Raw genomic sequence first — 18571 nt, 5'->3', positions numbered from 1 at the left:
AGATCTATCAGCTGCCAGGGGCAGGCCATCTTAATTTGTCTACTGCCTTTGCAGAGTTTGTTGATGGCAAACAAACCTGACAGCGAACTGACTGTAGCGCACTGTGCTCCATTTTTAGATTGCATACCTTTTGTTCCAATGGGAACAAAAGTTCAAGTCCACAGCACTACAAGGAACCAGCCTGGCACCACCCTTCCGACAGTGACATGTAGGATGGCCAGCAGGCTGGATCACACACTAATGAAAGCTCTAGCTTGTTTTTACAGTACAGTCTCAAAGAAAGATTATACATTCAGGCACCATGAGAAGGCGCACAATTCGTCATTGACGTGGTCTCCTGTAGGATCCCCCCCCCATTTTCTCTGATTTTGCTGTGTAGGCTGCCAAAACATCCCACACCCAAAACAGAATTATATCTTTTTTACACTTCTAACCATGTTTTTGATAATTTTATACATGCCATGTCTGTTCATTACATAACTGTACTATGCAATGATAAGGCCTTACTACAGATAGAGCTGTCATTTATCAATACCAACCCAAGACCAAGGGGTGTATTCTGTTAAGGCAGCCAGTCTCATATTACATTGTTGACAAACCTTTTTGGACCATGCAGATGAAAACTTCATTCATTTGTAGGCTTTGCCCTCAGGACAGGTAATAGTGCCATCAGGAGCAGTGTTTGCCATTTTTAGAAAATGGAACTTCATAGTTCATAAAGCAGTTGATAATTAAACTTAGGGTGCTTTACAGTATGGAAACAACAATGTTCATGGAATAACCATGCAGTTATTGAATCTGAAGAGGGCTTGAGTTATTTCCATCACAATTTAATATTTTTTTATCAGATTTGATGCACTGCAGCCTTGGATGAGCCTAAACATTTTATTCATGGAAATAATATTTCATGTAAAACATAATAAAACAACCACTGCATGTGCAAAAGCAATCAATTATACAGAAATCTTGGGACTATTTTTAATGGATTTGAGCAGCAGCTCTTTCGTTGACGGGATTTTAACTTGATGGACACTAACCAATTTGAGAATCCAAGTCAGAGAAACAGTTATCACGGAAAAAGCGGATAAAAGAAAAAATTAAAACAAAAAAGATAATGCTACCAGTGGCTGTTTTGTGCCTCTTTCTGAAGTATATCTGCTTTGAATATTGCAGAACATAATCTTTTTTTAATAAAACTTCCCTAGTCTTCACCAACTGAAATGAAAATTTAATATAAATTAAATAATGTAATTGCATTTATATAACTTCTTGCACTTCATCATGCCCCTTTAGGTCCTCTTTTCCACTCACTGTGGTGTTCCATCATTATTTAGATTATAAATTCCTACATAATCTCTTTTGGATTTTGATGTTATTTTGTTACTTAAAAACAATTAGATGGAACAAAGGAAGTTCTAACAATTAGGGTATTGGGGCTTTTTTTTATGCTCATTTTTTTTTATGCTGCTCATTTTTTTTTTTAGAGAGGAAGCAATTTCAGAAACAGATAATTGCAGCTGCAGTGAATTCAATTTGTTCTGTATGCTGAAAATAATTTACTCTGCAACTGTATTTTCCATTTTAATTTTTTAAAAAAATCAGCCCTACCTTGACAGAATTCTGAAGGACAGTAACAGGGAAAGTAGTACATGGCATGGAACTCAAATAGAGTCGAAAGCTTTCATGGATAGTAGCACCTGAAAATATAGAATTTTTAATAATACGTATGATAAAACAAGACATTTCTAATATAGTGAAACCAGAAACCATAAGATGCCTTTTATTTCATTCCCTGGTCTCTGAGACTACTCCAGTATCAGAGCAAAGGGGGAATGTTACAATTTCTGTGAACCCTGACCAGGTTTCAGGGCTCTTTTTTAAAAAAAATATTGGGAAAATGTAAGATTTGCAAGAGCCAAAGGAAGATTTCTAGGAGAAGGTTCACATTCCCACGCCTAAATTCCCTCCTTCAGCTGGTATATAAATCCTTTAATAAAAGTTTTGAGAGAGAAAGAAGATAATCAAAGATCTTTCTTCCTTCATGTTCCCTTTTGGAATGCTGAATTCATCAAAAATCTGAGTTTTCTAGCTGTGAAGGAAAAATTGGTCAACAGGCCAGTTCCCAAAACAAAATGCATTTTAAACTATTATGACCATTGCTCACCAATTACTATTCCTCACTTTTCAGCAGATTCTATTAAATAAAAATTAAACACAGGAAGCAATATGAAAACTAATAATTCTAAACTTTTCGTGCTGAATGTGACCTAAGTTTCTGTGATGAACATAAACTGTATATATTTCTGAAAGGTGGCAAAGCAACAAAGCCAGTGGTGGGATTCAGCCAGTTCGCACCACTTCAGGAGAACCGGTTGTTAACTTTCTGAGCAGTTTGGCAAACTGGTTGTTGGAAGAAATCATTAGGGCAGAGAACCGGTTGTTAAATTACTTGAATCCCACCACTGAACAAAGAATATATTTTCATCTACAATACAGGTAGTTCTTAAGTTAACTGAGTCTTGCAGTCATTAAGCAGTTTTTTCCCCTGAAACTGGAAGTAAATGCCATATTTCTGGCAAAAATATTGTAAATTGCAATCATGTAGCCCTGGGTTGCTACAATGATGTAGATGTGTATGTCAGTTGCCAAGCACTGAAAACGCAGTCATATGACTAGGTGGCAGTGGCCCAGAGATATTGGGTCATAAGTACCTTTTGGGGGTGTCCATTGTAACTTTGAACCAACTGGTTTTAAATCAAGGACTACCTGTACATGGGTGAAACATTTTTATCATAGACCCAAAGAGATACAACTGTTTCTTTCAATTAGAACACAAAGAAATCAAGACTGTGTAGGACAGAGGTTAAAGGTTAAACTCAACATAATATAAATCTATTGACATAAATAGATTGGGGGGAAAATAAACTATTGCTGCAAAAAGGAATGAGGATTCCCACCCTTTCCCTCATATTCCTTTCCAAATAATTTAACATTTTCCTAGTGATTATTTTTGAATTTTTATTTATTTGTTAGATTTCTATCCCATTTTTCCCATAAACGCTCAAGGCAGCATCATTCCATTCTTCTTCTGGACATTATATATAATTGCCTATTCTGTTTAGTTTATTCAACAGAAAATGAACCAAGAAATGAAATCCCATGATTCAAGTCTTGTCTTCTATTGCCAAGAGCCTACAGCCAACCCATTTTTTTTCAGCAACTGTTCAGCAATATGGGAATAATAATCAGGTTCCATTTTACGAGGTTATTGCGAGGATAACTGAGATAATGTTTGTGAAAAAAGTGATAACCATTAAAAATAAGAGGTATGTAAAACCTTCTGTCAGGAATGTTTCAATCTCAAGAACTGCAGTAGGAAAGTAAAATACTCATAGAAACGTTGTAGCTATTAAATTATAGGATTGAAATATTCAGAAGATCACCAACTTTTCACCAACCTTTCTTTTAAATGTTACAATCTACCCCCAACCTCCAACATGGCCCCGTAGTTTAAATTCTGAATCAACTTTGAATTCTTTCAGATGAAACATTCCCGAGAAAGAAAAATAATTTTAAAATACTTACCTGGCTCTGTAAATGTTTTTATGAGCTCTTCCATTGGTAACATCCATGAAACAGCTAAATGGCAATTCTGAAGAAATATCCAGTTTCCTGTTCTCAGTGCATCCTTAATCATTCTTTCAGCAATAGGTCCTTGTCCTTGTCCTAAGGAGATTGATTGCACTCTGAAAATCAATGCATTTTGTTAGTATTCATATTATACATATCTGAAATACATTATTTAAATATTCTATTTAAATATTAGTGGTTAGCAGGATCAATTATATACATCTAAACATAAAAATAATTCAACTTTCACATAAACTGAGCAATCATTTATTTATCCACTGAAATCAATACAGGATGTTTTGTATGCTACGTTATTATGAATCTGGACTACAATATCCGTCTTCTGAAAAGCAGTTTTATTACTTGATACTGAATACATCCCACACTCAGAGTTCACGTTACCTGCTCTCTTTATTCATTTATTTCTTTTATTGTATTTATTTAAAACATTTCTACATGCCTCATTAAAAATATAAGAAGAAATGTTTGATAAAATTCAAACTATTAATGCAGTTAATCATTTTAAAATGATTAACAAGCCTTTTTGTACAGGTGCCTCAACCAGTAGGAACAGCTATGTATTTTTGAAACGGTGGAAAATCCTCAGGCTAGACCAGGGGTGTCAAACTTGTGGCCCGTGGGCTGGATGCATCACACGGTGGCCAGGCCCACCCATTTTAGCGAAGGGGGGGGAAAGTCACGATACGTCACGTGATGACAATGTGATGCTGTGAGTTTGACACCCCCGGGCTAGACCTTCTCAAATACAGCTGACATGAATCAGTTGTATAACTCACACCATCTCCCTGTGAAACCTGAAAGTTGCAAAGCTCAAAGTGAAGGCAATAAAAACTTATTTTGAAAGTTCCATGAAGTCTTTGTCCCAAGAAAAATGGTAACATATCAAAGCTCTTAGGCATGACCCAAAAAAGGTATGTCTGCCCTCAATCACTCTTTGAACCCAATGAAGTGCAAAAGGGTCTCCTCTTTTAGTTCTACAAGTGGTACCAGCCTCTGAAACAAATAATCATATTTGAAATCCTGACTATTTGACAGTCCTATTCAAACAGCAAAAAGCAAAGGCTTATCATCTGCCTGATGGATTGTCCTTGGCTTGCTTTGCTTTGTTTCAGTAACAGCAGCACCTCTCTCTTTGAATAGGTATCCAACTATCGTGGGTCATTTTTTTTCCAATAAAATTATTGAGAGCTCAATATTGTTGGAGCTATGAATACATGCTACTATTTCTATTCTACAAATGACTAAGGAAAAAATTAATTTTCCCTTGTGTACCCCTTTGTGAGATAGATGAGCAGTTTTTTAAATTATATATCAGATTTAGTCATATGCATGCCAGATAAACCAAAGCAGGGGACAAATGTTTGTGAACATTTTTATACTGTTCATAAAAGATCTCTAGTTTGGCATCACATTAGGGAAGAGCACGAGACTCAAAATGTCCAGAGGAGCAAATATATCTTTAATGCATACGAATCTAATTTGACAGTTTACTTGGCTGGAACTGAAGCCAGAATAGAGCAGCTAAATACTGTCAGCCAGTGGCCAAATTACGACATATGAATATTTAGCATAGTATTAATAAGTACAGGCAAAGTTTAATTATTACTGCTCTATTTTTTCTTCACATGGTCTCCTTTCTTATATTTTTAAAAATAGAGAACTAAAACATTAAATGTATCACTGCTTGAGGTTTTGGCAGCTTCTTTTTAAAAATTATCAGCATTAAAATGTCACGTCTGATTCATCCAACTTCAAAACAGGCAAGACAGATGTCAAAAACAAAATATTTTTTTCCTTCTTATTGAGGCAACAGTTCTCATTAATGAATCCAATCAGAACTAAATGTTGTCACTAGTGACAGCATACTACTTATTAGAAAGGAAAATGGAAGACTCCAGAACGAGAATTAAATGTAGACCATTTAAATGGGTCATAGTGCTGCTAAAAACTACATAACCTGGGGATATTTGGCATCTTTTCTTATATTTTGCACGGCAGCCTTTTTCAAGAAGTTTATCATGCATGTATATAATCCCATTTTTTTAAAAAACAATTCTTAATACACCATCTTGAATAGTCAAATGAAAAGAATGCATAGTTTTACATTTAAATGGTATTATGTGTCATATAGAATACAGAATGACAATCTATACCGTTCTGAATAATCTCGCTCTTTTGCAAATCTTTGGAAAGCTCCCATGGGGTCAGAGCCTGTACTTAAAATGAACACCAGCGGTGTGGCAGGAGACATATCTTGGTAAAGAGTTGCCAGATCAACTGGAGGATTCTCAATGAATTGCTTCCCAAGATTCTCCATTACAAACTCGGTAAGTGCTGATACAATCTAGAAATAGCAACACAGTTAATTTGCTAGCGCAACAGCATAAGGGGTACGCAAGTACATCTGGTTCCAGTATGAATAAAAATAGTGGAACAATAATTGCACTTATTTTTGAACACTATTCATATAAAGTTAAATCGGTTACTTATTTGAGTATACAGGAACTCCTCAACTTATGACCACAATTGAGCCCCAAATTTCTGTTGCTAAGTGAGATATTTGTTAAGTGAATTTTGCCCCATTTTACGACTGTTCTTGCCACAATTGTTAAGTGAATCAATGCAGTTGTTAAGTTAGTAACATGGTTGTTAAATGAATCTGGCTTCCCTGTTAACTTTGCTTGTCAGAAGGTTGCAGAAGGGGAGCACATGACCCTGAGACACTGCAACCCTCATAATTATGAGTCAGTTTCCAACTGTCTGAAATTTGATCACATGACCACTGGGATTCTGCAGTGTGAAAAACGGTCATAAATCACTTTTTTCAGTGCAATTGTCACTTTGAATGGTCACCAAATGAACTGTTGTAAGTTGAAGACTAGCTATATTTTATTATAAACTACAGGTAGTCCTTTCTTACTGACTGCCTTGTTTAGCAACCGTTCAGTTATGACAGTTAAAAAAAATCAATCAAAGTCAAGTCATGATTTTTTGCATTGCATTTCATTTCAACCCAATCTATGTGTATATATTTATTTTTAAAATATAATTTTCTGAGAAGGCATCCATGAGTTTCACTAGATTCTTCAAGGGATCCAGGGACAAAAAGTTTAAGAATGTCGAGTCTAAACCACTAACATCTTATTGGGAATGAAGGAGAGTAGCTTTTCTTCCTGGATTCCTGAAAGGACACTACTAAAATAGCAACAATGCCTTAAATTCTCAATAGAAAACTTACCTTCTCTTCCACAAAACATTTCACTATAATTAATTTCTGAAACATGGTCAGCCTACTATCCCAGGGAATGTATGGCTTGTCATCTTTTTTTTTCTTTTCGTCAACGTCAGACTTATAGCCTTCCCACTCTTCTGGATTGATACGAATATCAAGTTGTCCTAAAAAATTGTAATAGTTTCAAGTCTTGGTAGTACAAGGGGTTAAGGCACCCTGTTATTAAGCTGCTTAAGACCAGCTGCCTGCAATTACTGCAGGGTTCGAATCTCGCCAAGGCTCAAGGTTGACTCAGCCTTCCATCCTTTCTAAGGTAGGTGAAATGAGGACCCAGTTTGTGGGGGCAATAAGCTGACTTTGTATAAATATACAAAAGGATGAAGGCTATTGCTGAGCACATTGTAAGCCGCCCTGAGTCTTCGGAGAAGGGCGGCATATAAATCAAATTAAAAAAAAAAAAAAGTCATTTTCACAATGGGGTTGATATGGTATTAGAATAGATCTAATAGATCTCCACACGGATCATTAAAAATATGGATCTTTTAAACAATATGGCCATAATGATATCTCTTTGGAGATCATGTGGTAGTAAGTGTATATCCCATATTTAATTTAATTTAATTTAATTTAATTTAATTTAATTTAATTTAATTTAATTTAATTTAATTTAATTTAATTTAATTTAATTTAATTTAATTTAATTTAATTTAATTTAATTTAATTTAATTTAATTTAATTTAATTTAATTAATTTAATTTAATTTAATTTAATTTAATTTAATTTAATTATTATTTAATCAGTCATTCTATTGAGAATCAGTCATTGGGAATCAATACAGATACACATTGGTTGATAAAACTTACATGTAGTTAAGACATACGTGTCAATATAAAGAAATTAAAACAACCAATAATAAACTGAAGTTAACATACAATTTATAAAAATAAATAAAATAAATCAGAAAAAGATAAATAAAACAATTAAACCCATAAAATTAATTCAAATTAGAGTAAATTAAAATAACAAACTAATCAAATGCTCTTTAGAAAAGTTTCTGCAATATTGGAAAAGATGAAGAAAATCTTAATTCTAATGGAAGGGTATTCCCTTTACAGGTAGTCCTCGACTTAGGACCACAATTGAGTCCAAAATTTATGATGCTAAGTGAGAAATTTGTTAAGTGAATTTTGCCCCATTTTGCGACCTTTTTTGCCACAGTTGTTAAGTGAATCACTGCAGTTGTTAAATTAGTAACACGGTTGTTAAGTGAATCGGACTTCCCCATTGACTTTGCTTGTCAGAAGGTCGCAAAAGGGGATCACATGACCCCGGGACACTGCAACCATCATAAATATGAACCATTTGCCAAACATCTGAATTTTGATCACACGATCATGGGCATGCTGCAACAGTCGTGTGAAAAATGGTCATGAATCCCTTTTTTTCAGTGCCGTTGTAACTTCAAACAGTCACTAAACGAACTGTTGTAAGTCAAACACTACCAGTACTCTAAAAAAATGGAATATTACCAAAAAGGTCTCCTGTGAAAAATGCACTGGATGTTTAATTTGCCTGCTTTACTCATGTAGTTCTTTTTCCTGATCTGACTCTAATTTCATTTAGCATGCTTTCAAACCCTAATTTTAAATCCTGGTTGCCATCAACTCTAATTAGCGTGATATATAATTAGTTTAAATGTAGCACTATTACACATGACAAAAAAAGAACAAGGAAGCAGAATTTGGGAATGGTATCAATGTTATTGTGGTTTTTTAAAAAAACTTTTTATTGGAAGATGTTGTGAGAGCTATTACTATTAGAAACTGGCATTTTAAAAGATTATAAAAACAATGGAGTGGAATGGAAAAATAGGAGAGATTCCATATCCCCCAAGTTGCCTCTTGATTTGCAAACCATGGCTTGCAGACAGTCAGGATACTGTCTTAATGGGAGTATTTGCTGACAAAGGAAGAGGCTCCAATTATGCAAATACCAGTTGATAAAGTAGGCTTTAGTTGCTGAGACTGTCATTAGGGAACTTAAAAAGAAATTTAGCATGGATCTCTCCCACAGTGGAATCACTAAAAAGCAGTCTGCCATTGCAGACAGCAACACTAGACTGAATCCCACAAGGTTTATCTTTTTAAAAGTCTCTAAAAAACCCCAAATATATAAACAAAAATAACAAAGTTGTGTACGATTAAAATACTTTCCTTACCATTTGTATTTCCCAATGCAAGCTTTTCTGATATTGTTCTATCTTATGCAAATGTCTCTAATGTGAACGTTTAAAACATAAAATGAAGTGGCAGCTGCACTTGCTTTACATGGCTATAGTTCTTCCCCCTGGGAGAGGTTTGGAGTAGATCAAACTAACTAGCCAGAAAGAACACCTTTAAGCATTCTCCCACCTATGCTGTCTAGTTTGGAAAACAAGATCTTTATAGTAACTAACTAACAGGATAACAGAATAACAGAATTGGAAGGGACCTTGGAGGTCTTCTAGTCCAATCCCCTGCACAGGCAGGAAATGCTATACCATTTCAGACAAATGGTAGCCCAATCTTCTAACTAACTAACTAATTAACTAACTAACTAACCAGCCAACCAACCTAACTAAACCAATTAAACCAAGCTAACTAACTCTTATTAACCATTACAAAATACAATTAGATTATACACAGTAAGCAATCTTAAAAAGGGAATTTAATTATTTGAGAGGAATCCAATTTATGCAGCAAGAGCATAAAACCATTTCTTGTATAAACATTTTTTACAATCTCTTTTCAGAAATATGTTACCTAGTTTAATGAAAATGGGCTTGAGCAATATGTCTTTTTGAATGCCCTCAAAACTTGGAAGTGTTTCTTCTAAGTCACAGCACATAAACCACGTATTTTCTTCCAGCCATGGAATCTGAGGTTTGGCAGGCCGCTCCTGTTAACAAAGATGATAGATGTGTAAAGCAAAATGGGCAAAAGTTGTATAGAGAATATATTCAGCCTACACATTAGATAAAACAGGAATACAGTTGAAGAATATTCAAAGCATGACGTAATTACTGTACTGCCTAGTTTTCTGATCAATCCTTAATCTCAGATCTCTGATCAACTGCTTAATGATAACAGTATGGATACAGGTCGTCCTTGACTTTCAACCATTCCTTGGAGTGTATGCACCAAGATAAATTCCTCGTGTGTCCAATCACACTTAGCCAATAAAAGAATTCTATTCTATTCTATTCTATTCTATTCTATTCTATTCTATTCTATTCTATTCTATTCTATTCTATTCTATTCTATTCTATTCTATTCTATTCTGTCCTTTAGTAATTACCTGAATTTACAACATTGAAAAAAGTGACTTATGACCGCTCCTTGTGCTTATGACTGTCACAACATTCCCAGTAATCAGTATTTCAGGCGCTTAGCAGCCATCACATATTTATGACAGTTACAGCATCCCAAGATCACATGATTGCCATTCACAATGTTCTTAGTCGGCTTCCGACAAGCAAAGTCAATGGGATAAGCCAGATTTACTTAATGACCACATGATTCACTTAACAACCACAATGATTCGCTTAACAATTGTGGCAAAAAAAGTAATAAAATTAGGTGTGACTACTTAACAATTGCCTTGCTTAGCAGCAGATATTTTGGCTGAGGACTCTCTATCCTTTTTTTAGAGTTTTTCTATTTTTGGTGCTCTTTCTGTTTCTTCCCCTTTATGTACTCTAAAACATCAAAAAGAACAGCACCTTTCTGGGCATTTCAAAATTAAGTTGATTTGAAGGCTAATACCTACAGAAAAGGAATGTCTCAGCCTAATACTGCCCAGGCCTTTCCTTGTTTACCGACAGTATACTTGGCTGTATCCTGAATGGTTGTATCTCTATTAATTGTTTCTTATAGGTGTAAGGGTGTTTGGTAGACAGACAGGCAGAAACTTTATTTTGGTCATTGACTAATAAAAGTATATTCAATTAAACAAACAGCACAAAGCTATCCTTTAACAACAAGAACTATTGGTAACTATTTGTATAAGGATGTTTTGTTTTTCTTTGTTTTCTTTAAATTCTCAATTAGAATGTGGAATGCTAACCTCTTGTTTACAATGGCCAAAAATAGAGATTTGAAATTTCACTAATTATAAAAATCATGCCCAAAATACCTTATCCAAACCAGCAGTTCCACGCAGGAAAAAATTCCATTCAAGGTCTGTAAGTTCTTCTTTCTGCCGCATGATTTCAATGCACAGCATGAAGCTGTAGATGAGTTTGTGCTGTTCAAAAAGGCCTCGGGAAACATTCGTGTAAGTTGCATAGAGAGTCTGACTAAGTAGGATTGCTAATCGCAATACCAGAACATCATTTTTTTCAGAAGTTTCAATTGTTGTATTAAATAGCTACAAAGAAAAAGAAAATGGGCATTAAAGAGGATAGGGAAAGTGAGATCCTGAAATTAAAAAAAAAAAGAAGCAGAACATTAATTTAGATTTTTAAAGACTTTTTCATCTGGCCTTTATTGTTTTTATAAATAAATAGAAGTGGTGAACATACCTAATATTCCTTCCCCCTCTTATTTTTTCCACAACAACAAAACTGTAGGTGAGTTGGACTGAGAGATGGTGACTGGCCCAAAGCATGGGACCAACTAATTTTAATTAATTTTACGTGTTGCCTGACTCCAAGTGACAGAATGACAGAGTTGACAGGGTCCTTGGAGGTCTTCTAGTCCAATCCCTGCTCAAGCAAGAGACCCTATACCACAGTTGTCAAACTTGCCACGTCACATGACATTTTGCAATGTTTTTTCCATTTGCAGAGCTGGGGTGGGCAAGGCCTGCATGTGATGCATCCAGCCCGCGGGCCGCCAATTTGACAGGGGAAGGATACTGTAAAATCTCCATTCCCTCTCCACTCCAGGGGAAGGTTACTGCAAAATCCCCATTTCCTCCCAATCAATTGGTACTCGGGAGGCAGAGAAGAGATGTGGGCGGGACCAGTCAGAGGTGGTATTTACCGGTTCTCCGAACTACTCAAAATTTCTGCTACCAGTTCTCCAGAACTGGTCAGAACCTGCTGAAACCCACCTCTAAGGAAATTGTCATTGTTATGTCTGTTTTTCATGAGAAAAAAAAATAGCTAATGAAAATATGCAGTTGAAAGAAAAGTTACCAACCTGTTTGAAATATTTTAAAGAAAACTGATACATTGGATCAATATCGGAAAGACTTGCAATTACAAAATACATAACTGATCCTCGAGTAGCAACAGGGCGATATTTTTCACGAGCAGCGTTTATCTTTTCTTCTGTAGTTTCTGCTTCTACAAGCCTTATTTTAATGGCACCAGAGGTAATCTAAAAGCACAAATTATAAATTTTATTTAAGGTCTTATATTCCCTCCTCCCCCAATCTCTCAAAGCAGTTTACATAAAATGGCCTCATCCAATTTTCCTCCACAAAGTCCCTAAAAAATAGGTTTGAGAGTAACAGGCCTAAAGTCACCCAGGGCAGAGGATAATTTTAAACTTGAGTCTTCTTGATCCTAATGTTGTTTCTAATCACTATAATATGGGCTCATTTTAAACATGGAAAAAAATTTTCACAAAAGAAACCTGCTGTACCATTTTTGGGAAGACATGGATAATAACAACAAGAATATTTCATTTTTGTATATCCTTTTTAGGTGTTCAATGGGTTGAAACCGTACTCAGTTACAGTATGTAAATTTTCTCACATTAGGATTAGTACAGGGGTGAAATCTAAAATTTTTTGCTACCAGTTCTGTGGGCGTGGCTTGGTGGTAAGGTGACTGGGAGGGCGTGGCTTGGTGGTAAGGTGGGCGTGGCCAAGTCAATGTCACTTCTTTGCCCTTTTTTAATCTACAAAACACAACACAACACAACTGGCTCACCCACAATATAAAAGCAGCTATGCTAGACCCAAAATGGCCCCTGCAACAAGCAGGAACCTCACACAGGCACAAAAAGCCCAAAAAACCAACTTTCACACTTTACACACACACAATTCCACATACAGCTTTGTGAGATTTTGTATGTTTGTGTAGTTAGAGTGAAACAGTACAGAAACACACTAAATCTCAGAAAGCTTTTATTTTATTATTATTTTATTTTATTTTATTTTTATTTTTATATAAAAGCAGCTAAATTTAAAACTTCCTAAACTTTAAATGGCTAAGTCTAAAAAAAGAACAACTAAAAAAAACCCCAATTAACTATTTTTTTAAAGCTCCCAAAGGGGAAAAAAACTTACCCAATAGAACAGGGGTCTCCAACCTTGGCAACTTTAAGACTTGTAGACTTCAACTCCCAGAATTCCTCAGCCAGCTTTGCTGGGAGTTGAAGTCCACAAATCTTAAAGTTGCAGATAGAGCTGCTCACTGATGAGCTTGATTGCAGGCAGGGAGATTCAGTTGCTTGCTGATGCAATGGATTGCAGGTATTACAGCATTGTGACCAGCAGCTAAGGTAAGCAAGCTGGAGGCGGGGGTGGTGGGGGGTGGGGGAGAAAAAAAGAAACTTTTTTTCTTTTACATGGCTCTGGCGATCCAAGCTGAGTTGCTTGATTAGTAGGCAACTCAGCTGGGATCGTCAGAGCTTGGCTGGTCAGAGCCATTTAAAAGAAAAAAAGGCTCTGATGATCGTGCGGCTCAGCTGGGCATGGGGGGTGGGGGCAGGGATTTTTGCTATGGTTCTTCGAACTGCCCGCTGCCATTGCTACCTACTCGCCCGAGCCGGTCCGAACCAGGAGCATTTCACCCCTAGATTAGTAGGATATAACTGGAGACTGTGTTTCTAAGGTGGATTAATTGCTCTAAATTGCCTTGAAATATGAAGGAGATTGTTTATGTTAGAACTATGAACTGAAGTATGTTGCAATATTTTCAGGATCAGACTCAATAATGATAATAAGAGTTAGAGGCTTAAATATATTTCTCTTTAATTATAACAGGCATTCTATATTCACTGAATATTCACAGATAGAAGCAGGGAAAATGGTGAAGGTGACTCCTTATATACACAAGGGGTGGAGTCAAAGATGGGAGTGGTGAATTATGAATACATTAGGAACCAAAGAATAAGTTAACCCCCGATGTCCCATATATACATTATTTACACAATAGGGAATAAGGCATTTACATCTCACAAATCCCCCTCTAAATGCCGGTTCGCTATACAACACCAATTACATTCAGATTCAGGACAATATAAGACATATAATTTTGATGTTAAATATTTGTGCTGTTTTGAAGGTAAAGGCTTCGTTAATATGTCAGCTAATTGTTCAGAGGTATCACAATGCACTGCTTTGATAAATCCATCTTGAGACAATTGTCTCACATGCTTAAATTTTATATCTATATGCCTGGACCTTTGTCCAATGGCATCGGATCTGGATATTTCAATGGCTGCTTTATTATCTTCATGCATAACAAAAGGCAAAGCAGGTTTTTTCCAAACATCTGAAATCAAGTCATTAAACCATACAAGGTTATTTGCAGCTTTGGACAAACAAACATATTCCGCTTCTGTGGTCGAAGTGGCTACCAGTTCTTGTTTACCAGTGTACCAGTAAACTGGACAGTCATTTAATAGAAAAATATAACCAGAAGTGCTTTTTCTGCATGATATATCTCCAGCCCAATCCGCATCAGCGTAACATGTAAGTTTTGGTTCTTTATTATTACTAGGTTCTAATACTAAGCAAAAGTCTAATGTGCTTTTCAGATATCTTAGAATTCTTTTGACCGCTTCCCAATGATACAATGTAGGTTTGCTAACATATCTTGACAATAAGTTGAGTGGTAATGCAATATCTGGTCTGGTCCAATTAGATATATAAAGAAGTGAACCTATGACTGATCTATAAAATGTATTATCCTTGAATTCAGGGGAAGATTCATCAGTGTTTCTAAGGAAATCAGTTTGCATAGGAGTGTCACATGGTTTGGCATTGTTTAAATTGCATTTGTTCAGAAGTTCAATGATTTTATCTTTCTGAGTAAGTTTGAATCCCCTTCTAGTTTTGTTAATTTGTACACCAAGGTATTTGTTTACTTTACCTAGAGATTTCAACGAGAAATGTTCGTTTAGCTTGTTTACAAAGGTTTCTCTTCTCTCCTTGTGTTTTCCTATATATAAAATATCATCTACATAAATTAATACAAATTCAATGTGATCATCACTCTTTTTTACAAAGAAACAGTTATCAGCAGTGGTAGCGTTGAAATCCATGGTCTTAAGCACTTTTACCAAGCAATCGTACCATCTTTTGCCAGATTGCTTTAATCCGTATAGACTCTTGTTCAATAGCCAAATTTCATTCTTATTAGTGTATTGACTGTGTGGTGCTCTTACATATATTTCCTTATCTAGCTTTGCGTGTAAATACGCAGTCTGTATGTCATATTGAAATACATCAAGGTTGAGTGCAGATGCCACTACTAGAGCTGTTTTAACACTCTCTGTTCTTACTGTGGGGGAGTACGTGTCAGTATAGTCCTCCGGATATTTTTGTGCATAACCTTGTGCAACCAATCTAGCTTTGTATAGAGTATTGCCTCCTTCTAGATTCTTAATTTTATAAATCCACCTGGTACCTATAATTGTTTTATCTTTAGGTGCTATCGCAGGTGTAAACACATTTAATCCTTGCAAACTTTCCATCTCTTTTTTCATAGCTAGTTCCCACTTTTCTTTTTCTTCACGAGGGAGTTTTAATACTTCCTCATATGTATTAGGTGTCATTTGTTCACCATCCATATGCATTATGTAATCTCTGTATTTATTTGGTATTTGATTTCTATTGTTTCTAATAGCTCTTTCAGGTTTGCTATGGTAATCATGCAAATATCTTGCTTCTTTTTTGGTTAATGTGTCTGTCTTTATTTTGTGCTGACTATTTGTCCAAGTTTTGGTTTTGTTTTTATTTTTGTTGATATTTTGATTTTCTATTGTCCCTTCCTCACAAGATTTTGTATCTTTGCATTTATTTGGAAATATTTCATTAAGATGTAATTTAGACCAATTGGCCTGTTCATGGAACACAGCTGTTCTGGAAACTATAAATTTGTTATTATTATCAATGAATCTGTACCCTTTGGTGCCAGTTTCATATCCCATAAATCTTAATCTTCTGGATACGTTTTCTCCCTTTCTCCTCAACTGCTTAGGTATGTGTACGTCTGCAGTGACTCCAAATATGTGCATGTGTGCTAATTTAGGTTTCCTATTATACATCACCTCATATGGTGTTTTATTCACAATACTGGACCAGGTTCTGTTTTGAGTGTAATTTGAATAATGTAAGGCTTCTGACCAAAATTGTTTGCCTAAACCAGCATCCTCTAATGTGCACCTAATCATGGTTTGTAGTGTGGAATTCTTTCTCTCTACAATCCCGTTTTGGAACGCAGAAAATGGACTAGATGTGAAATGTAGCATTCCTCTATCCTTTAACCATTGGGAGAATTCTTTAGACATGAATTCACATCCCCTATCTGTCATAATTTGTTTTATTCTGACATTATGTTGTGTTTCTATGCGTTTGTAGAATTCCTTAAATTTCTGAAAGGTTTCATCCTTGTGTTTCAATGTGTAAACAAAACCATAGCGACTGTAATCGTCTACTATTGTTAGGAAGTAACGTTTTCTATAAGTGATTGATGGAGTTAATGGACCAACTAAGTCCATATGTACTAAGTCAAAAATTTTGTTAGTTGATCTGTTGGATTTTTTTGGTCTGGGACTAGTTTTTAGTTTAGTGGATTTACATACTGAGCATTCCAAATAATTTTCACAATTTTTTATTTTGACACCTTCTGCGTGTTCAGTCATTTTTTGTACTACAGGAAAACTTGCATGTCCTAACTTCCTATGCAAGATGTGAGCACACTCATCATGAATTGGCTTACCTATTCTTGGTTTCTTCTCATTGTGTGTATTTGCGTGATCATGAGATATTTTACATTCATCATTGTCACTGTTACTAACATTTTCATCATCTGCCTCACTACAATCTTCCATATTTGAATCAATGTTATGTAACCATCTTTCTTTTGTTATTAGATAGGGTAGGCCTCCTTTAATCATCACAGTGCCTACATTTGTTTTGTCCTTCTCTAAAGTTGCTTTCCCCTTTGAGAAAACTATATTGATGTCAGAATCTCTGCTTAGTTTTATAGCACTTAGTATGTTATGAGGTATTTCTGGAATTAACAATACCCCCTCTATTTTTCCTAGGCCAGGCAAGGTCACATTTCCTCTGCCTAATACTTGAACCTTTTCTTGATTAGCTACCTTTATTACAAATTTATCTTCTGTAAATGAAGACAATATATTTTTGTTATTAGTGGTGTGGTTGGTTGCCCCAGAATCAATAAGCCAATTATTGTTCTCATTTTGTTGTGTTTTAGTGCTGTCTTGTTTATTTAGTCCATTCAGTGAACCAGATTTTCTCTCTTTTGAATTTTCTCTACCCCCTCTACTTTCTCTGTAATTTAGTGGGCTTCTATATTTATGTCTATCTGTGGAAGACTGTCTATAATTGTATTTGCTCCTATACTCTGACCTATGTCTCTCCTTTGAGATTTTGGGACAGTCTCTTCTATTGTGTTCCCTGGACCCACAATTATGGCATTTAAAAGCTTCATTGTATTTTTCTTGGAAAGCTACCTTCCTAAAAGATTTGTGTTCTGTGTGATTGCTGGAACGATTTTTTCTTGAATTGTCTTCTGCTATCAATTTGTTAGATAGACTTTCTATGGATAAATATCCTAGATTGATGGTGTCTAAGTGTGACATAAAACTATCCCATGATGAATCAAGTGAATTGATAATAACACTTTTCATTGTTTGATCTGAAATCACTTCCCCCCTCAAATGCAGCTCAGCTCTTATTTTGTTTAGAGATATCAAATGCTCACTTATGGAAACCCCTGGTTTTACTCTGGAAGAAAAGAAATCCTTAGACATTCTTGTAGTGGTAGCTACACTATCGCTGTGAAACAGATTAAACATGCATTGAATTATTTCTGACACAGTTAGGTTTGGTTTGATGCTATGATACATTGCAGGAGACACGCTAGATATTATTAAGAAAAATGCTCTATGATGTAAACAATCTATTTTTAAAGTCCAAGGTCTTCTTGGAGGACTAGTGATAAAGAATAGTAAATTTTCTTTCATAAAGACAACCTGGAGCTGTTGATACCATTCTTGCAAATTAATGCCATCAACTCTAAGTTTTGGGAAGTCACTGGGTAAGTTTCCCACATTATTTTGTCCATTACTTACAACCTGAGGAAGTCCGTGGTCTCGCAAGTGCAGGAAATTGCAAAACGGCATGGGGATGCTCGCAACGAGTCTGCGCGGTTCTCTGGCCAGTTCAAGTCTTTCCGGACCGTCTACGTAGTTTCGCACATGCGCGTTGCTCATTTCTTCTTTGGCGTCGTCGTGGAAGGTTCTCTCCATTGCAGCTCGCTCGCTCCGCTCCTCTTCAGACGAGTCGGTTTCTGGCTCGGTTTTAGGAGTCTTGATGGCGGCGACTGCTCTTCTCTTTCTTTTGTGTGCGTTGGTACTTGATCCGGTCTGCGGTGTAGGGCGGAATCGACATGGCTCTCTGGGCTCGGGCGTCGTCGCTCTTGAAGTCAGGATGGGAGCG

At 35.9% G+C, this 18571-nt stretch overlaps 1 protein-coding gene across 1 annotated transcript in view; it reads right to left on the bottom strand.

Moving 5' to 3' along the window:
- DNAH6 (dynein axonemal heavy chain 6) overlaps positions 1-18571 on the bottom strand; it is a 184085-nt gene that overhangs the window by 34172 nt on the left and 131342 nt on the right. The window contains exons 59-65 of the mRNA XM_070935458.1: positions 12067-12246; positions 11057-11290; positions 9685-9820; positions 6890-7047; positions 5805-5995; positions 3586-3746; positions 1609-1697 (exon numbers count right to left, since the gene is read on the bottom strand). Of these exons, the coding sequence (XP_070791559.1) occupies positions 1609-1697; positions 3586-3746; positions 5805-5995; positions 6890-7047; positions 9685-9820; positions 11057-11290; positions 12067-12246 (1149 nt within the window). The remainder of the gene's footprint in view (positions 1-1608; positions 1698-3585; positions 3747-5804; positions 5996-6889; positions 7048-9684; positions 9821-11056; positions 11291-12066; positions 12247-18571) is intronic.

The sequence above is a fragment of the Pituophis catenifer genome, unplaced genomic scaffold (genome assembly GCF_029215685.1).
Source record: "Pituophis catenifer annectens isolate HBS135680 unplaced genomic scaffold, rPitCat1.0.hap2 SCAF_2, whole genome shotgun sequence".
NCBI lineage: Eukaryota > Metazoa > Chordata > Lepidosauria > Squamata > Colubridae > Pituophis > Pituophis catenifer.
Note: the sequence above shows the minus strand (reverse complement) of the source record. Positions and strands in the feature narration are given on the sequence as shown.